Source organism: Hyla sarda, chromosome 2 (genome assembly GCF_029499605.1).
Source record: "Hyla sarda isolate aHylSar1 chromosome 2, aHylSar1.hap1, whole genome shotgun sequence".
Taxonomy (NCBI): domain Eukaryota; kingdom Metazoa; phylum Chordata; class Amphibia; order Anura; family Hylidae; genus Hyla; species Hyla sarda.
Window position 1 is genome coordinate 103,341,074 of NC_079190.1, and position 21,181 is coordinate 103,362,254.

The 21,181-nt window shown below is 40.5% G+C and overlaps 1 protein-coding gene across 3 annotated transcripts in view; it reads left to right on the plus strand.

Annotated features, from left to right (window-relative positions):
* Positions 1-21,181, plus strand: part of VDR (vitamin D receptor) — a 180,354-nt gene that overhangs the window by 131,169 nt on the left and 28,004 nt on the right. For all 3 annotated transcript variants that reach the window (XM_056562744.1, XM_056562743.1, XM_056562745.1), the window contains one exon: positions 17,279-17,378. In XM_056562744.1, coding sequence (XP_056418719.1) covers positions 17,279-17,378 — 100 coding nt within the window. The remainder of the gene's footprint in view (positions 1-17,278; positions 17,379-21,181) is intronic.

Consider the following 21,181-nt stretch of genomic DNA (forward strand, 5'->3'; position numbering starts at 1 on the left):
TTACACCCCCCCGCCCCCACATCAGACCCCATGGCAGAAGGGAGGAAAAAAGGTTAAAATTTAATATTTATTTCCCTTTTCCCTCTCTTCCCTTTCTTTTAAATAATATTCTCACCTTATACCTTTATCTAAGACTCTCCACCAAACACAATCTTTCTCGCTCTGTCATACCTTCAATCCACCTATCCCAAATGACGTGAAAATTAGCCGAACACCCAGACTTAGCTGCCCAACAGAACTCGAAATTCATCAGCTTACATACTGTAGTCTTAAATTCATCAATATTTGGAAGTTCTTTCGACATCCATTTTCTTGCCACCAATAGTCTTGTTGCAAATTGTTTTTCCCTCTTAGAATCTTGTCCATCTTTCTTCCTTCCGTTCTTACTCCCCCTAGATATCAGTTTATCTCCTTCCTTCAGTTCTAGCCTTCCTTCTGTCAACCATACCACCTTCATTCAGAATTATTTCACAGGACACTCATAATACATATGGAAGAACCCCATTCCTTTACTCTCACATCTTAGGCATTTGTATTTTTTTTTTTGTTTGTCTATTTTCCCCAGGAGTTGGGGTGTGTAATAAAACCTATGTGTTATAAAAAATTGTGTAACTCTATGTGAACTATTTTTTATAATATTCAAGTTCTCTTCCCAAATCCCCCTCCATTCCCTCTCTGTTATTTGTCCTATATCCTTCTCCCATTCTTTTATACTAAAGTGCTTTTATTCCTTGTTTTTAACATCCACCATTATTTTGTACATTATATCAATAATGTTTATCTGTTCCACCGGCTTCTATGGGGGCTTTATAACTGAATAGGGTAGTTAATAGCGTTTCTTAATGGTTAATAGCAGTAGAGAGAGTGTTTCTTAATGGTTAATAGCAGTAGAGAGAGCATTTCTTTAGGGGACACAGTCACAGTTGTAAACCACAAAATTGCTCAGCAAGATCTCATCACAGTTCAGATTCCTCAGAACAAAGCAGCAAGCGAGCAGTCCCCTAGACCTGCAGATGCTCAATTACTTTCAGTTATACAAGTCCCAGATGCCATTACACTCTACTACTACATTGGAGCTCCGCTCCTCTCACCACTCCCGACACTCTGTAGCAGAAGCCCGGCATCCCACGTGTCTCACAATCTCCTCCATTCCGGCTCCTCTGCTCCTCACACCTTCCCTCCGTGTCTCCGCCACCTCATCAGCTGCCGTCTCTCCACTTTACCACATCTCTCCCACTCAGCCTCCACACTGACTCTCTCCAGGGACTTAGCTTCCGCAACAACAACAACCTCCTCCCGGACTCTGTTGACCCTGCAGCCACACTCAGCCTCAGGTACACAGGATCGCCACATTAGAGCTGGCTGGCTATGCCAGGTGAACAGAGCGGCATCACGCATGTCCGCTCAAATGCTCCACCCCTCCCACCACAGGTCCTCTTCAAGTTGGCCAGCTAAATAAATAAATAAAAATCTGGTTAGAATTGGAAACCTTTAAATATGAAAATGTTACCATTCTTTTCCACAGGCTGTATTGCTGCTGAGCAGTATTAACTTAACCTCTTAAGGGCACAGGACGTATATGTACATCCTGCACCCCCTCTTGTTGCATAAAGTGCGCTCAGGTACTGACCACACTTCATTTCCAGTGGGTCTCTGTTCCTATGAGCAGCTAAAAGCCACTGCTAATGCCAGACATTTCTGAATGGGCTAATGTCCGGCATTAACCCTATTAGACTCCACAATCAAAGTTGATCGCGACAGCTAATTGTGGTAAATATTGTTCCCCACTAGCTCAGGAAGCTGATCGGGACCAATGTCATGAAATCACGGGGTCTCGACCAGATGAGAGCACAGACAGAGGTCACTTACCCTGTCCTTGTTTGTCCGATCGGCACTCCAATAGCCTGTACTAATGGTGTCCTGATAACACTGATCAATTCTTTGCTATGTATGCAGTGTATGCAATCTAAAGTTTGCATGTAATAATCCTCTATGGGGACTTAAAAATTTAGAAAAGTTAATAAATGTGAATTAGCCAATTCTTTAAAAGTTAGAATCACCCTCCTTCTTCCCATTTTTTTAAATAAAATATTGTTAACAAAAATAAACATTACATATTGATATCACCGTATGTGTAAATGTCTGAACTATGAAAATATAAGTATAAATCCAGAAATTTAGTTTTTTGGTTACTTCATATAGCAGAAAATTTTTTATAAAAAGCGATAAAGTCCCACCAGAACCAAAAATGGTACAGATCACGGCACAAAATGAGCTCTCAAACAAGACGACAATTTTAAGCATAGCAATTTTTGAACAGAAAGTTATAATTTTTTAAGAGACATTTAATAAAACAAAACCTATATAAACTGGGTATAATTTTAATTATATGAACCTACAGAATAGTAGGTTAGATAACAGATAACATAGTTAATTTTAGTTTAGATTACCATAAATTTGGTGGTAAAAATGATTGATGTCAATGCCAAGTACAATTGGTGGCGTAAAAACTCTTATATGGGTCTGTAGATGGAAAATTTTAAGAATTATGGCTATAAGAAGGGGGAAGAGGAAAAAATGAAAAAAAAAAAAAAAAAACGCTGCATCCTTAAATGATGCTGGGCTGGAAAACCAGATATAATCAACAAAGACAAATTCAAATAGAGAAAAAAAAAACAGACATGGACCGTGATCTAAGGCTTCTCAGCAAAATTTATTAAGCTAACAGGTCATTAGTATACTTGATGATCATAAAGTGTTCAAGCCCACTAGCCATGTCACGGCCACCTGTAAGTAGCGGGACCCTAACATCCCTAGCATAAAATGGCGCCGCGCTGAGAGGCGACCACCACCACCTCAACACCAGTGCCCACAAGGGGAATGACCCACTGGCAGAGCAGCCCCAGTGCCACCACCCAAGACCCTTGGCTGTGCCTCCCTATAGACCTCTGTCTGTGGGGAGGCACGGCTCAGGGTTTGGTCAGTTGGCATGGGGGCTGCTCTGCCAGTGGGTCGTTCCCCCTGCGGGCGCTGGTGTTGCAGCAGTGGTGGTCGCTGCGTAGTGCGGTGCCTATATAAATTGGCAATAAGCTGCAAAGGCCCCTATTCCTTCTGTCTGTCTCCCAGTCTTTGACTGGGAGCCCATAGTAAGTGAGCTTTGTCACTTGTTCACACTGGTGCTGCACTGTGAGGCGTCTATTGCTGCCGTGGCGCTGTGTCTGTGGGGAGGCACAGCTGAGGGTCTGGTCATGCGACATTGGGGCTGCTCTGCCAGTGGGTTGTTCCCCCTGTGGGCACTGGTGTTGCAGTGGTGGTGGTTGCCGCTCAGTCCAGAGCCATTTTATGCTAGGGATGTTAGGTACCCGCTACTTAAAGGTGGCCATGACGTGGATAGTGGGCTTGCACTTCATGATCATAAAGTACATGAATTACCTGTTTAATAAATTTTGCGGAGAAGCCTCAGATCACTGTGCATGTTGTAAATGTGCGACCATGTCTGTTTTTTTTTTTATATTTGAATTCTAAAGACAACAAAGATGGTGTTGGTAGAAGGGAGGGACACTTAAGTAGCTAAGGGGGTATCTGCTATGTCCTATAAAGGTAAGCTTGGCTAGAGCGGTTTTGAAAGATTGAGAATATTTTACCAATTCCTCCTTATTGCCTGGGATCTAGATAATCAGCAATTTTTTATGTTACTTATGCAGCATGATTGCTCAGTTGTTAACACCACTACCTTGCAGTGCTGAGGTCCAATACTGCCTAGGACAACATCTACAAAGAGTTTGTATGTTCTCCCTGTGTTTGTGTGTTTTTCTCCAGGTACTCCGATTTCATCCTATGCTGTAAAAACATACAGATAGACGAATTTATATAGATTATGGGCAAACATGGGAATGTTGCAAGGCATGTTTTACATTTGCCAAAAAAATTAAAATATCTAGATGACCCTCATGAATTTCAAAATAATATAATGCTCTAATTTTTGGAACCATGCATTCTTCTCTCTATCAGAAAATCCTGAATGCCGTCATCCTGTCAGTCCATGACCTAAATCTCAAGCACAGTTGGGCTATGCAGTAGGACAAAGATCTGAAACACTCAAGCAAGTCCACCTCTGAATTCCCAAGTTAAGTCTTGACTTGACTTTCATTGAGAGGTAGCAAGACCTAAAATGGGCAGTTCATGCTCACAGTTCTGGAAAGTTGTTACTGCCAAAGATGGCGTTACCAGTTATTATATAGGCAGTTTTAGTTAGGTAATTTGGTCGATAATAGTTTTTAACATATAAAGAAATTGCATTATCTATCTATATATAATGTATAAAACTCAGTGTGTGTGTATGTTCCTGCATCACTTCCAAACGGCTAAAGATATTAACATGAAACTTGGTACACATGTTACTTATATGTCAACTATGTCAAGAAAACACCAGTAGACCGACCAGTGTGGGGAAGGTTCTCTAAAACTTAACCTTTAATACATCACTTAACAGGTATAAAAGTAGTGTTATTGTGTTGCATAATATACAGAAATAGTCTGCAGCAGATGAGATTCTGTCTGCAGGCTATTAGAAAGTGCACAAAGGTAAGTACTGATAAAATAGAATTACCAATTGTGATACTAATAATAAGTATTCAGTTATACTCCAGCATAGACCCCATAACATCTCCTAAGGCGTTTCTGGCAACTCGCGCGGGTCTGGCAATACAGTGCCGGCCAGTCTGCCACTGCAGGCGCGCACTAACGGCATCTTCTTCACACGGATCACACATTTGTATCCTACAGAGGGGGTAAAGTACCATAACCCACACTGGATGGAAGCGCGACCCTGCACTCATTTGTTACTATGCACTCATTACTATAATCCCCCATGTCTATAACTCCCCTGATGACATCACGATAATTAGTGACAGAAACGCGTTTGGAGATATGTAATGGGGTCTATGCTGGAGTATAACTGAATACTTATTATAGTATCACAATTGGTAATGGGGTCCATGCTGGAGTATAACTGAATACTTATTATAGTATCACAATTGGTAATTCTATTCTTACAGTACTTACCTTTGTGCACTTTCTAATAACCTGCAGACGGAATCTTATCTGCTGCAGACTATTTCTGTATATTATTCAACACAATAACACTACTTTTATACCTTTTAAGTGATCTATTAAAGGTTAGAGTTTTAGAGCACTTTCCCCACACTGATCGGTCTACTGGTGTTTTCTTGACACCAGTTTGATGCTGGGAGGCATAATATTTGGTTGTATGCAGGACCTTAATCGGATGCATGAATTAGTTATTGTCTAATATATCAACTACAAACATAGGATAGGTAAATTAACCCTTACCCACCCCCATTTGTGAGGGTTGGGGTTTTTATTTAAAGCAAAACTGTCAGATATTTTCTCCCCCACTATCCACAAGTACTGACAGTGCGGGAGATGCTGATTCTAACGATCCCTACCTTGCCCGGATCCGCCAGGCCGTTCGCCCGCAATTGTAGTTTTATTATATGTGGAAATCTTGCTGTAACTGACACGGGCGGGGCTTCTGCAGCTTAACTGGCACTGACATCAGCACCGCCCATCCGCAGCGCCGGCCGCTAATGAATATTCATCTCCCCTCCCTCCAGTTAGGAGCGGCAAAGAGATAGAGAACTGGAGAGAGGGGGGATGAATATTCATAAGTGGCGCTGACGTCAGTGCCAGTTAACCTGCAGAAGCCCCGCCTGTGGCAGTTACAGCAAGATTTCCACATATAATAAAACTACAATTGCGGGCGAACAGCCGGACGGATCCGGGCAAGGTAGGGCTCGTTGGAATCAGCATCTTCCGCACTATCCATCATTACCTGTGGATAGTGCAGGAGAAAATATCTGACAGTTTTCCTTTTGAAGGGGTTGTGCGCTGCCCTGACTTTCGGAGCTCCGCTCACAGCGTCCGGAAGTTCATTACTCTGAACGCTGTGTGCGGGCTTCCGTGTTCGCGGCCGCCGGGCGTGACATCACGCCCGCCCCCTCATGATGTCTCGTCCAGCCCCTCAACGAAAGTCTATGGGCAAAGTCCGAAAGTCAGGGCAGCGCACAACCCCTTTAAAGTCTCATACAAGTCTATGGGAAACGTTACTGTATAACTTCCAAACAGCTGGAGATATTTCAAAAATACTTGGTCACATGTTACTTATATGTCCACTAAAAATATAGGATAGTTAATTTAACCCTAACCAACCCCCATTTGCGAGGGTCAGGATTTTTGTTTTGAAGTCCCATGCAAATCTATAGGAAATGTAGGTTCCAGCATAACTTCCGTTTGGTTGGAGAGATTTCAATATTACTTATTATCACATATTACCTAAATGTCAAATAAAAATATAGGATAGTTAAACTAACCCTAACCTACCCCCTTATGTGAGGTTTTTGTTTCAAGTCCCTTGCAAGTATATGCGACTTCTGGTACCATACTCCACAAGCTCCACTCTGCATCTCCTGTTGAATTGATCAGTTTGTCTTTTAAGCCCCACCCTCCATGCATGCCACGCACCATCTCACAAAGACACACCCACACTTTAAGCCACACCCGTTTTATCTTCTACCCTTTTTGTGCATCGGACTGGCTTGCAAACCACGCCCACTCCCAAAAAGTCACGTCCCCTATTTTTGGTCGGGAAAGGAGGACAGGATATGAGGTCAAAAGCTTCCTCCTTTTTGTAGCCTTTCCTCCCAAACAAGGATTAGGAAGGAAAAACCAGGCAACGCCGGGTACTCGGCTTGTACTGTATATAAAACTTAATGTGTATGTATGTTCCAGCATCACTTGCAAATGGCGAAAGATATTAAAGGGGTATTCCAGGCAAAACCTTTTTTTAATATATATCAACTAGATCTGGAAAGTTAAACAGATTTGTAAATTACTTCTATTAAAAAATCTTAATCTTTTCAATAGTTATTAGCTTCTGAAGTTTTCTGTCTAACTGCTCAATGATAATGTCACGTCCTGGGAGCTGTGCATGATGGGAGAATATCCCCATAGGAACTGCACAGCTCCCGGGACGTGAGTCATCAGAGAGCAGTTAGAAAGAAAACAACAACTCAACTTCAGAAGCTAATAACTATTGGAAGGATTAAGATTTTTTAATAGAAGTAATTTACAAATCTAGAGAAATTGGGGTATGTGCAGCTCACAATATAAATTAGTCGAGGCTATGTGGAATGTACTTACACCAAAAAAAGTACAAATATAAAATGATTTGTAGATAGAAAAAGGTACCAAAAAGCCTCTAGACTAATACCATAAATGGTACATGATGCTTGAATTACAGAAAAATAGAGTCAGACTGTGCTTCACTTTAAATGATGAAAAAGGATTTATTATCAAATAAATAAGACATTAATATAAATCATAAATCCAAAATATGAATTAATACCTCCTTACACAGGGCCCTTGTGGGGAGGTAATACAAGATAATATACAACAATAAAATTAATAAAATCCGCTTACATAGTAAAAGCTTCCGCTAATCCAACATTATATAAACCAGCATAGTTCACTTTTTGTAAAGTACACTCCGTAATCATATATGTTGTAGAGTTTCAAGATTTTTAGAAACAACTCCAGTAATTGTATAGTTACCAACTCCCATAGATAGAAGGAAGTCCTTGGTGTATTAGTATGACTGGACGTCCGAGAGGCAGATGGAGAATGACGTGGAGGCTGTGTCCAGCGCTGGCATGCACTTGCGGCGACGGGCCCGGTTGCCACAGGCCTAGGGGAGGTCGCCGGTCACGGAGATAGAGGAATAACTCTGGAGATGGAAGCAAGCTTGGAGGCAGATGGCAAATGCTGTGGAGGCTGTGTCCAGCGCCGGCATGTGCTAGCAGCGACGGGCCCGATTGCCACAGGCCTAGGAGAAGTCGCCGGTCACGGAGGTACATGGATTACTCCGGAGATGGAAGCAAGCTCGAGGGCAGATGGATCCGCTCCGGAGACAAAGCAAAGCCCTCGTGGAGAGCCTCTCGGCATCTAATGATGGCGAAAAGGTGAATGCAGCCAGGTGTAAATGCAGGATATGGTAAAGCTTTACAGGAGTGGTAGCAAAGATAGGAAGATGCGGTAGATGGATTACGGTAGTTGTGCGGCAATAGTCTCTTTTTCTAGACTCGTTTCAGGGTACTTTATAAACAACCCTTTCCTCAGTAGAGATGTCTTTAAAAGTGAAGCTCAAAGTTCTTTTATACATGTTACCTGCCTGATTGTAACAGGTGTGTTTCTGTCTGGATCTGTCACAAATAGCGGAATGGAGCAGAAATCAAGAGGTTGTTTCGTCTTAATAGAACATTATTCACATTTAGAAACAATGTATATGCGTTCACAATTAAATAAATGAAAAATAAATAAAATGCTGATAAATATAGAAATACGGAAAATATGTATATAAATAGAAACTAGATGTATAAAGATAGATATAAAATGAAGAAAAAAGAAAAAAATATATAATGTAGAAAAATAGAAAAATGTAGAAAAATAAAATGAAATAAAATATAATAAAATAAAATATGAAAATAAAAACAACCATATTTAAAATGAATACATGTATATAAATGATACAGAGGTATTAGAAATCAAAATGAATAAAAATAAATATAAATATAAAAATAATGGTAATGATAATAATAAATCATAAGAATAAAAAATGATAAAAAATAAAATATAAAAAATATAAATATAAAATAAATAAATAATAAATAAAAAGTAAGGATACAGAGGGAGAAATGGGGTGAAGTCAACAAGATTAGGTTAGAGGGTGTCCTGTCACGCAGAACACACATTTTTATACATGTATTCATTTTAACTATTGTTTTTATTTTCATATTTTATTTTATTATATTTTATTTCATTTTATTTTTCTACATTTTTCAATTTTTCTACATTATATATTTTTTCTTTTTTTCTTCTTCATTTTATATCTATCTTTATAAATTTAGTTTCTATTTATATACATATTTTCTTTATTTCTATATTTATCAGCATTTTATCTATTTTTCATTAATTTTTTTACTTTAATCTATTAATGTTTTAGATCTATATAGTCTGCATATTGATTCTAAAGATCTTGTTGTTTGCTACACTTATCGCTTTCTATATTTATAATCTATATGCTATTACATTTAATTGTGAACGCATATACATTGTTTCTAAATGTGAATAATGTTCTATTAAGACGAAACAACCTCTTGGTTTCTGCTCCATTCCGCTATTTGTGACAGATCCAAACAGAAACACACCTGTTACAATCAGGCAGGTAACATGTATGAAAGGACTTTGAGCTTCACATTTAAAGATATCTCTACTAAGGAAAGGGTTGTTTATAAAGTACCCTGAAACGCGTCTAGAGAAAGAGACTATTGCCGCACAACTACCGCAATCCATCTACCGCATCTTCCTATCTTTGCTACCACTCCTGTAAAGCTTTGCCATATCCTGCATTTACACCTGGCTGCATTCACCTTTTCGCCATCATTAGACACCGAGAGGCTCTCCACGAGGCTTTGCTTTGTCCCCGGAGCGGATCCATCTGCCTCCGAGCTTGCTTCCATCTCCGGAGTAATCCATCTACCTCCGTGATGGCGACTTCTCCTAGGCTTGTGGCAATCGGGCCCGTCGCTGCTAGCGCATGCCAGCGCTGGACACAGCCTCCACAGCATTTGCCATCTGCCTCCAAGCTTGCTTCCATCTCCAGAGTTATTCCTCTATCTCCGTGACCGGCGACCTCCCCTAGGCCTGTGGCAACCGGGCCCGTCGCCGCAAGTGCATGCCAGCGCTGGACACAGCCTCCACGTCATTCTCCATCTGCCTCTCGGACGTCCAGCCATACTAATACACCAAGGACCTCCTTCTATCTATGGGAGTTGGTAACTATACAATTACTGGAGTTGTTTCTAAAAATCTTGAAACTCTACAACATATATGATTACGGAGTGCACTTTACAAAAAGTGAACTATGCTGGTTTATATAATGTTGGATTAGCGGACGATTTTACTATATAAGCAGATTTTATTAATTTTATTGATGTCTATTATCTTCTATTACCTCCCCACAAGGGCCCTGTGTAAGGAGGTATTAATTCGTATTTTGAATTTATGATTTATATTAATTTCTTATTTATTTTATAATCCTTTTTCATCATTTAAAGTGAAGCACAGTCCGACTCTATTTTACTGTAATTCAACCATTAGAGATGAGCGAATTTACAGTAAATTCGATTTGTCGCGAACTTCTCGGCTCGGCAGTTGATTGCTTATCCTGCATAAATGAGTTCAGCTTTCAGGTGCTCCCGTTGGCTGGAAAAGGTGGATACAGTCCTAGGAGACTCTTTCCTAGGACTGTATCCACCTTTTCCAGCCCACCGGAGCACCTGAAAGCTGAACTCATTTATGCAGGATAAATCATCAACTGCCGAGCCTAGAAGTTCGTGACGAATCGAATTTACTGTAAATTCGCTCATCTCTATAAACCATCATGTACCATTTATGGTATTAGTCTAGAGGCTTTTTGGTACCTTTTTCTCTCTACAAATAATTTACAAATCTGTTAATTTACTATATCCAGTTGATATATAAAAAAAAGTTTTGGCCTGGAATACCTCTTTAACATGAAACTTGGTACACATGTTACTAATATGTCAAATACAAACATAGGGTAGGTAAATTAACCCTTGCCCACCCCAGTTTGCAAGGGTCGGGGTTTTTGTTTAAAGTCTCATACAAGTCTATGGGAAATATGTTACTGCATAACTTCCAAACAGCTGGAGATATTTCCATAATACTTGGTCACATGTTACTTATATGTCCACTTAAAATATAGGATAGTTAATTTAACTCGTCATTGCGCAGTGCATAGCAACAACGGAGGACACGGGACACAGAACGCTTCAAGACACAGTTTTCTTCATTACACCAGAGCCAGAAGCAGCGCGGACCCCAGCAACAGGTAATTATAAAACCAGGGATGGGGGAGGCAATGGGGCAGTGGCGGTATCTGTCTCTGGACCCCAGGATAGGCAGGGGCAGAGAAGCGAGCAGCGACGGAGCGCCTTCTGTGGCGTCAAACTGTTTATCAGCGTATAACACGCAGATAGACTTTAGGCAAAAAATTTTAGCCTTAAAAATGTGTGTTGTTATACGCCGATAAATATGCTCAAATAAAAATATAGGATAATTAAATTAACCCTAACCCTTTACGTGAAGAATGTAAATGGTACCTTACTCCACAATATCCGCTCTGCATCCCTTGGTGAATGCATCAGTCTGGCTTTGAAACCACACCTCCCCGCATGACACACCCCATCTTGCAGAACCACACCCACAATTTAAACCACACCCCTTTTATTTTCTATCCTTTTTGTGTATCGGTCTGGCCTACAAATCATGTCCACTCCCACAAAGCCAAACTCCCTTCTATTTTCTGCTTACAATATCTTCATCTCAACTCAGCCCCACCTGAGGTCGGGATTTTTGGACAGGATAAGAGGACAAAATATGAGGTCGGGGTTACAAGGACTGGATATGAGGTCGGAAAATGAGGAGGGGATTTGAGGTAGGCATATAAAGAGGAGATTTGAGTCGGGATATAACAAGGGGATTTGGGGTCACGATATGAGGACAAAAGCTTCCTCATTTTGTTGCTTTTCCTCCCCCACAAGGATTTAGTAGGAAAAACCTTGGCAACAACACATACTCAGCTATTTTTTATAATAAATTCGATTTAGTCTAAAAATATGATTTAGATAAGTGGTTTATTATTAAATACAGCATTTAAACCTAATAATTTTGTTAAAGAAATAGAGGTGGAATTGATTTATTAAAATTTAGCAGATAAAAATATATTCAATTCTGGATTACAAAGCACCTTTTTTGCATGCCCAACAATTCTTTTTTTTTTTTATTTAAAAAGGAAATTAAATTAGTGTCTCACCCTCCCTCAAAGCCAAGTGTTCTGGCCGTGTACCACCTACTATACACAAAATCTACATATCAACAATTGCCGACTCCTTAATGATACACAAAACTTGGGAGGTTCCATTCTGCTGCTGTTGTAAAGAAAGGCTCTCGGCATACAGCAATATTAGAGATTATATTATTATGAATTTTATTATTTAACCCCTTAAGGACCAGGCCATTTTACACCTTAAGGACCAGAGCGTTTTTTGCAAATCTGACCACTGTCACTTTAAACATTAATAACTCTGGAATGCTTTTAGTTATCATTCTGATTCAGAGATTGTTTTTTCATGACATATTCTACTTTAACATAGTGGTAAAATTTTATGGTAACTTGCATCCTTTCTTGGTGAAAAATCCGTAAATTTGATGAAAAATTTGTAAATTTTGCATTTTTCTAACTTTGAAGCTTTCTGTTTGTAAGGAAAATGTATATTACGAATAAATTTTTTTTTTATTCACATATACAATATGTCTACTTTATGTTTGCATCATATTTTTTACTTTTGGAAAACACCAGAGGGCTTCAAAGTTCAGCAGCAATTTTCCAATTTTTCACAAAATTTTCTAACTCGATATTTTTCAGGGACCAGTTCAGTTTTGAAGTGGATTTGAAGGGTCTTCATATTAGAAATACCCCATAAATGACCCCATTATAAAAACTACACCCCCAAAGTATTCAAAATGACATTCAGTAAGTGTTTTAACCCTTTAGGTGTTTCACAGGAATAGCAGCAAAGTGAAGGAGAAAATAAAAAATCTTCATTTTTTACACTCACATGTTTTTGTAGACCCAATTTTTGAATTTTTGCAAGTGGTAAAAGGAGAAAATGTTTACTTGTATTTGTAGCCCAATTTCTCTCGAGTAAGCACATACCTCATATGTCTATGTAAAGTGTTTGGCGGGCACAGTAGAGGGCTCAGAAGGGAAGGAGCGACAAGGGGATTTTGGAGAGTACGTTTTTCTGAAATGGTTTTTGGGGGGCATGTTGCATTTAGGAAGCCCCTATGGTGCCAGAACAGCAAAAAAAAAAACCCACATGGCATACCATTTTGGAAACTTGACCCCTCGGGGAACGTAACATGGGATAAAGTGAGCCTTAATACCCCACAGGTGTTTCATGACTTTTGCAAATGTAAAAAAATAAATAATAATTTTTACCTAAAATGCTATTTTTCCCAAAAATTTTACATTAAAAAAAAATTAATAGCAGAAAATACCCCTCAAAATTTGAAGCCCAATTTCTCCCGATTCAGAAAACACCCCATATGGGCGTGAAAAGTGCTCTGCTGGTGCACTACAGGTCTCAGAAGAGGAGTAGTCACATTTGGCTTTTTGGAAGCAAATTTTGCTCTGGGGGCATGCCGCATTTAGGAAGCCCCTATGGTGCCAGGACAGCAAAAATAACCCACATGGCTTACCATTTTGGAAACTAGACCCCTCGAGCAACGTAACAAGGGGTTAAGTGAACCTTTATACCTCACAGGTGTTTCACGACTTTTGCATATGTAAAAAAAAAAAAAAAAAATTTTTACCTAAAATGCTGGTTTTCCCCAACATTTTTCATTTTTAAAAAGGGTAAAAGGAGAAAATACCCCCCAAAATTTGTAACACAATTTCTCCCGAGTACGGCGATACCCCATATGTGACCCTAAACTGTTGCCTTGAAATACGACAGGGTTCCAAAGTGAGAGCGCCATGCCCATTTGAGGCCTAAATTAGGGACTTGCATAGGGATGGACATAGGGGAATTCTACGCCAGTGATTCCCAAACAGTGATTGCAAAACTCCCAGCATGCTTGGACAGTCAACGGCTGTCCGACAATACTGGAAGTTGTTGTTTTGCAACAGCTGGAGGCTCCGTTTTGGAAACAGTGGCGTACCAGACGTTTGTCATTTTTATTGGGGAGGGGGGCTGTGTAGGGGTATGTGTATATGTAGTGTTTTTTACTTTTTATTTTATTTTGTGTTATTGTAGTGTAGTGTTTTTAGGGTACAGTCGCACGGGCTCACAGTAGTTTCTCGCTGGCAGTTTGAGATGCGACAGAGAAAATTTGCCGCAGCTCAAACTTGCAGCCGGATACTTACTGTAAACCTCCGCCCATGTGAGTGTACCCTGTACGTTCACATTGGGGAGGGGGGGGGACATCCAGCTGTTGCAAAACTACAACTCCCAGCATGCGCTGACAGACTGTACATGCTGAGTTTTAGTTTTGCAACAGCTGTAGGCACACTGGTTATGTATCACTGAGTTTGTGACCTAACTCAGTGTTTCACAACCAGTGTGCCTCCAGCTGTTGCAAAACTACAACTCCCAGCATGTAGGGTGCATGGTGTACGGTGACTGCTGAGAGTTGTAGTTTGCAACAGCTGGAGGCACACCAGTCGTGAAACACTGAGTTAGGTAAAAAAAAAAAAACTGAGTTTCACAACCATTGTGCCTTCAGCTGTTGCAAAACTACAACTCTCAGCAGTCACCGACAGCCAACGGGCATGCTGGGAGTTGTAGTTATGCAACCAGCAGATGCACCACTACAACTCCCAGCATGCACTTTAGCTGATTGTGCAAGCTGGAAGTTGTAGTTATACAACAGCTGAAGGTACACTTTTCCATAGAAAAATTGTGCCTCCAGCTGTTGCAAAACTGTAAGACCCAGCATGCCCATAAGGGAATGCTGGGAGTTGTGATTGTCTGCCTCCTGCTGTTGCATAACTACAGCTCCCAGCATGCCCTTTTTGCATGCTGGGAGCTGTTGCTAAGCAACAGCAGGAGGCTGTCACTCACCCAACTCCTGATCCACGCTGCAGGTCAGTCCCTCGCCGCCGCTGCTCTTGGGGCCCCGATCCCAACATTGACGCCGGGGATTGGGGTCCCCAGCTCCCGGGGTGCACGTCCCGCACCCGCTCACATCCTCCAGGAAGAGGGGTGGAGCGGGTTGCGGGAGTGACACCCGCAGCAGGTGCCCTGATTGGTCGGCCGGTAAACCGGCCGACGAATCAGGGCGATCGTGAGGTGGCACCAGTGCACCTCACCCCTGCTGGCTATGGCTGTTCACTGGAGAGCCGATTGACCCGGAATCCGCCGCAGATCGCTGGACTGAATTGTCCAGCGATCTGCAGCAATAGCCGACATGGGGGATCATCATGACCCCCCTGGGCGATATGCCCCGATGCCTGCTGAACGATTTCAGCAGGCATCGGGCACTGGCTCCGCTCCAGATGGCTGCGGGGGGCCGGAAAAGCACATGACGTTCTCATACGTCATGTGTCCTTAAGGACTTGGAAATGGAGACGTATGAGAACGTCATGTGTCCTTAAGGGGTACTCCGGTGGAAAACTTTTTTTTTTTTTTTTTAATCAGCTGGTGCCAGAAAGTTAAACAGATTTGTAAATTACTTCTATTATAAAATCTTAATCCTCCCAGTACTTATTAGCTGCTAAATACTACAGAGGAAATTATTTTCTTTTTGGAACACAGTGCTCTCTGCTGACATCTCAAATGTCAATTTTAATAACTGCCCAGAGTAGGAGAAAATCCCCATAGCAAACATGCTGCTCTGGACAGTTCCTAAAATAAACAGAGATGTCAGCAGAGAGCACTGTGTTCCACAAAGAAAATAATTTCCTATGTAGTATTCAGCAGCTAATAAGTACTGGAAGGATTAAGATTTTTTAATAGAAGTAATTTACAAATCTGTTTAACTTTCTGTCACCAGTTGATTTAAAATAAAATTGTCTAAATAGTGGACAATATTAGTTTCCTTTTCAGTTCTATATAAACTGTGGACTATAACAGTAGATTTGGGAACAAGGGTCAACAAGAAGTGTCAATCTGTGACGCGAAACTAGTCGCCTCTGGTGGTGTGCCCCCGCATCGTGAGAGCGGCTGCTCTCGCTCCCCGCGTGTGTGACCGTCTTTTATTGTTCCACTGCCGGTGTGAATAAAGAACAGACTCTGAACACTGCTCCAGGTTGGTGAGTGCGACTTTTTTCTACCTCGTTCAATTGGCTGATATTAGTTACCTCTATCTACCGGTCTGCACCTCCATGCAGCAAGATAGTTCATCATATGGTCACAGCAGTGTTATCTATCCCGAAAATCCTTACTGGCTGATTGGATACAGCAGTGCTGGGTGCCACACCTGTTCTTGCAAATATTTGTTTTGGGAATATATCCTAGGGTAGATATATATATATCTTTTCATATGTTTTCTTTTTCATTATTTTTTATGATTTATAACATAGAAAAATAAGTTTTATATGAGGATATATTAGATGACTGTAAGATCCAACTAATTAAAGTTGGTATTTCACTGGTAAAACCCATATATCATTGAAGTACATGCACTTTTTGTCTAGTAGTGCCTTCCTACAGTATAGTGCAGTACTATACTGCTCGTTACATGTTCCAGGACTAGCTGCTCCATATTTTATTGGGAATAGTGTGTGTACTGTACAGGACCCTGAAGAAGTACCTGCTCTCTATGCATGATGGGATTTAAAGCTTCTAGCAGCTGTCATATTTTTATATATAAGGACTTGCTTTATTTGTATTAGTTATTTTGTAATTATTCATTTAGACTTTATTTTTAAAAAAAATTTGGGTTTAACATTTTGAAGACCTTGAAACCAACTAATAGTTTTCCACAAACTTATGGTCCCAAGATACAATAGTGGTTAACTTCAACATACTATGTTTGTATAGAAACCAACTAATATTGTAACTTGAGGGACCACTATATATTGTTTGTAATTTTCAAGAAAGAATAGAATCTTTGTGATTCACATATTGAATAAATCCCAGACTTGAATTGTAGGTGTATTTTACTGTCAGTAAAGAACACTTGTTGAATCTCAATCCTTTTGTTTTCTGGAAGTCGCAGTCAAATAAGTCTGTCAGTGGCATACCTCCCTTCCCTCTATTGAGAACATAGGAATGTTTGGCTGAGCCGAATGATCATGTATATGGATGGATTGGGTGAGATAGCTGGCTGCCCAATGAATGTACATCTTACAGCTTTTGAAGGTGTATGAGCATCTTAAGATGCTAGTATTGTTAATGGTACATGGTAGGTCAGGGGTCCTATTAAAAGTTTTGCATTGGGGTTTAGTAGTGAAATCAAAAGTTTATAAAGTAGTGCCCTGTCAAAATCTGTGGATGCCCACTTACCATAATACCGAAGTCTCATAGTCAGTTTAGACATGAAATGCACTTTTTTTTTTCTGTTAGGCTCTAGTTTACTTATAAACATTGTGGTTTGTTTTTGTTTTTTACAGCCACCAGTCAGAGAAAATGTATGTAGAAGAATTACAAGGTCCTCATCTGTCCAAACTCAGAACTATTCTTCAGACTCTGACACCTTTAACGCCTCTCCAGGTACATATATTATTGTAAAGTTATGCAAAGTTGTGGTTATTAAGTTTATGCACATGCGAAATACGCATTAACCTTCTTCAGTAGTAACCATACAATCAAGCATACAGTCTCCACAGGCAGACACTATGAATAAACTAACAGAGAAGCTATGTAACTGAACATCAATGTGCCAAAGTCCTTGGACTTTATCATGACTTGATAATGTCACTTAAATGTGTGTGTTTTTCTTTTTTCTTTTTCTTTTTTATTTTTTTTATAGATGCATACAAGTCTGAGATCTACCTCTGTGTGAAGTGTTGTAAAACACATTTGGCCATATTTATTAATGCAATCACCCTAGTTCTATAAATGTTTTTGTAAGTGTTAGAAAATAGCGGGCAAGGCATTCAATACTCACCCCACACGACTTTACACATAAAGGTGTGCTATTCGATTTTACATAGAAGGCTGTGCTATGCTGAATTCCTCAAACTGGCTAATTGGGTATGATGTGGGCATTTCCACTTAAACATAGAAACATAGAATGTGTCAGCAAATGAGAACCATGTGGCCCAACTAGTCGGTCCAATATTCTGAATACTATCAAGAGTCACTGGCCCTATTTATATGAAGGATAGCCTTATGCCTATTCCATGCATGCTTAAACTCCTTCACTGTATTTGCAGCTACCACTTCTGCAGGAAGGCTATTCCATGCATCCACTACCTCTCAGTAAAGTAATCATTCCTGATAATACTGCATAAATACTATGTCCTCTTGTTTTAGTTTTTCTTTTTAATTATACTCTCCACCTTTACCGTGATGATTCCCTTTATGTATTTAAAAGTTTCTATCATATCCCTCTGTAACATCTATACATGTTAAAGGGGTCCGCTTCCCCCCGCTGCATTTTGTTTCGAACGCTTGGAGCGGGCGAAGGGGTGATAACATCACAGCCACGCCCCCTAAATGCAAGTCTATGGGAGGAACCGTGACGACCACCATGCCACCTCCCATAGACTTTCATTGAGGGGTGTGGCTTGGCAGTGACGTCATGTCCCCGCCGCCCGCACCCAGCTTTCTAAGGTGCTGCACAGAGATCTCAGGGGTCCGCTGGGATATGCCGCTGGGATAGGGGATAAGATGTCTAGGGGCGGAGTACCCCTTTTAAGGTCCTTTTAACCTTTCCTGCTAATTTTATTTATTAATTGTTTATCCTGGAATTCATGTACTAGTTTAGTAGCTCTTCTCTGATTCTCGAAAATATTTATATCCTTCTGGAGATAGTCTCCAATCCTGTGTACCTCACAATAAGTGAGATTTCATCAGTTCTCTTTACAGCAGCATGAGCACTTACCTTTTTCTACTGCTAATACCTCTCCCTATACACCCAAGCATTCTGCTAGCATTTCCTGCTGCTTTATGACATTGTCTGCCTACATTTAAGTCTTCTGAAATAATTACCCCCTAAATTCCTGTACTCTGCCCTTGGGTTTTTACGTTGAAGGTACATTATCTTGCACTTCTCCACATAAAATTTTTAGTTGCCAGAGTTCTGACCATTCCTATATTTTACCTAAATCCTTTTCCATTTGGTGAATCCCTTCAGGAACATCAATTCAGTTACAATTCTGTGTGTCATCAACAAAAAGACACCTCTTTCCATGACCTTCCGCAGTATCGCTAATAAAGATATTAAACAAAATGGGTCCCAGTACAGATCTGAGGTACCCCACTGATAAACAAGACCTTGCTCTGAATATACTCTATTAACTACAGCCTTCTATTGTCTGTCCCTCAGCCACTGCCTAATCTATTAAACAATTTGGGAGTCCAAGCTCAAAGACTGCAGTTTATTGGGGGACAGTGTCAAAAGCCTTACTAAAATCTAGATAAGCGATGTCTACTGCCCCTCAGCCATCAATTATTTTAGTCACACAATCAAAAAATCAATAAGATTAGTTTGACATGATTTCCCTGAAGTAAACACATGTTGTTTTTCATCTTGCAATCCATAGGATTTTAGGTGTTTCACAATCCTATCCTTTCCATTAAAGGGGTTCTCCACTGCCCTGTCTTCCGGAGCTCCGCTCACAGCGTCCGGAATTTTATTACTCCGGACGCTGTGTGCGGGCTTCCGTGTTCGAGCCCGTCCCCTTGTGATATCACGCCCGTACCCTTGTGACGTCATGCCCGCCCCCTCAATTAAAGTCTATGGGAAGGGGGCGTGATGTCACGAGGGGGCGGCCTCGAACACGGAAGCCCGCACACAGCGTCCGGAGTAATAAACTTCCTGACGCTGCGAGCGGAGCTCCGGAAAACAGGGCAGTGGGGAACCCCTTTAATTTCCCCACTGTGGATGTCAGGCTTACTGGCCTGTAGTTGCAGGATTTCTCTCTACTACCTTTCTTGTAAATGGGGACAACATTTCCTATTTTCCAATCTTTTGGGATAACTCCTGTTACTCCTGTTGAGTGGTTAAATAAATCTGTTGACTTTTTTGCTAGTACACCACTGAGCTCTTATAATAACTTTGGGTGTATCCCATCAGGCCCCTGTGACTTATTTGTCTTAACTTTAGACAGCTGACTTAGAACCTCTTCCTCTGTAAAGACACCTACATCAAAATATTTATTAGTCTTCCTCCCTGAGCTCCCTTTCCTTTATTTTCTTCAGTAAAACTGAACAGAAGTATTAGTTGAGGCAGTCAGCTAGTCCTTAATTCTCTTCTACATATCTATCTTCCTTTTTGTTCCTTTTGTTCTTCTATCAAACCATACTGACCGGTGGTCACTAGATCCTAAGCTTTTACCTATAGTTATATCAGATACCATATCCCCATTTATGAATACTAAACCTAAGATGGCTTCCTTCTGGGTTGGCTCCACAACTAGTTGTTGTTGAGATAATCCCAGTAGGTCAGAACTAGCTGTTTTGGTTTTCCAGTTCACATCAGGAAGATTAAAGTCTCCCGTAATGATAACTTCCCCTTTCAATGTAATTTTAGCTGTTTCCTTAACTAGTAGATCATATAATTCTTTTATTTGGCCAGGAGGTCTATAAATCACACCTACACAAGTTACTGTATGATTACCAAACTGCAACGTAACCCAAACTGACTCTGTTGGTCTCACTAACTTGTATTGGGTTAAATTTTATGCTATCTTTCACATACAGGGCCACCCCTCTTCATTTCTTGCCTTATCTGTCTTTCCTATATAACAATTACCCTGGTATTGTCCCATGTAACCTGTATGTCCCAGTCATTATTCTGACCATATCTCAGTAACAGTCACTAAATCTACTTCTCAGATGTCATTATTGAGCCTTCTTAATTGATCTTATTGCCTAAACTTTGAGCATTTCTAGACTAGACTCCTAACTTGTAATTTTTTTCACTCTTTAGCCCGCCTTCCTAGTTTAAATACTCCTTAAAAAATGCTTTGAACTGTTCACTGAGGACATTTGTCCCCTGGAGAGAAAGGAGCAAATGATCTTTCTTGTACCATTCCTTTCTGTTCCAATTAGAGCTATCATGAGACTCAAAGCCAAATCCTTGCTTTTGACACCATTCACCAAGCCATAATTTGAAACCTAATTGCAAGCCAGATCATTTGTCCTTAGATGAACAAGAACATCCACTTCCCCTTCCTGCTTTGTTTGCTTAACAATATTAAGAATAGGTCTCCTATACCTGATAGCAATAGCACCAGGAAGACCTCTCTCAAAACCATTTTACTCAAAACTCCACACCTCTTATGATAGAATCAGCCAACAACAGCTGCTTTCTATCAGACCTAACCTTAACCTTTTTGTCTTTGGAT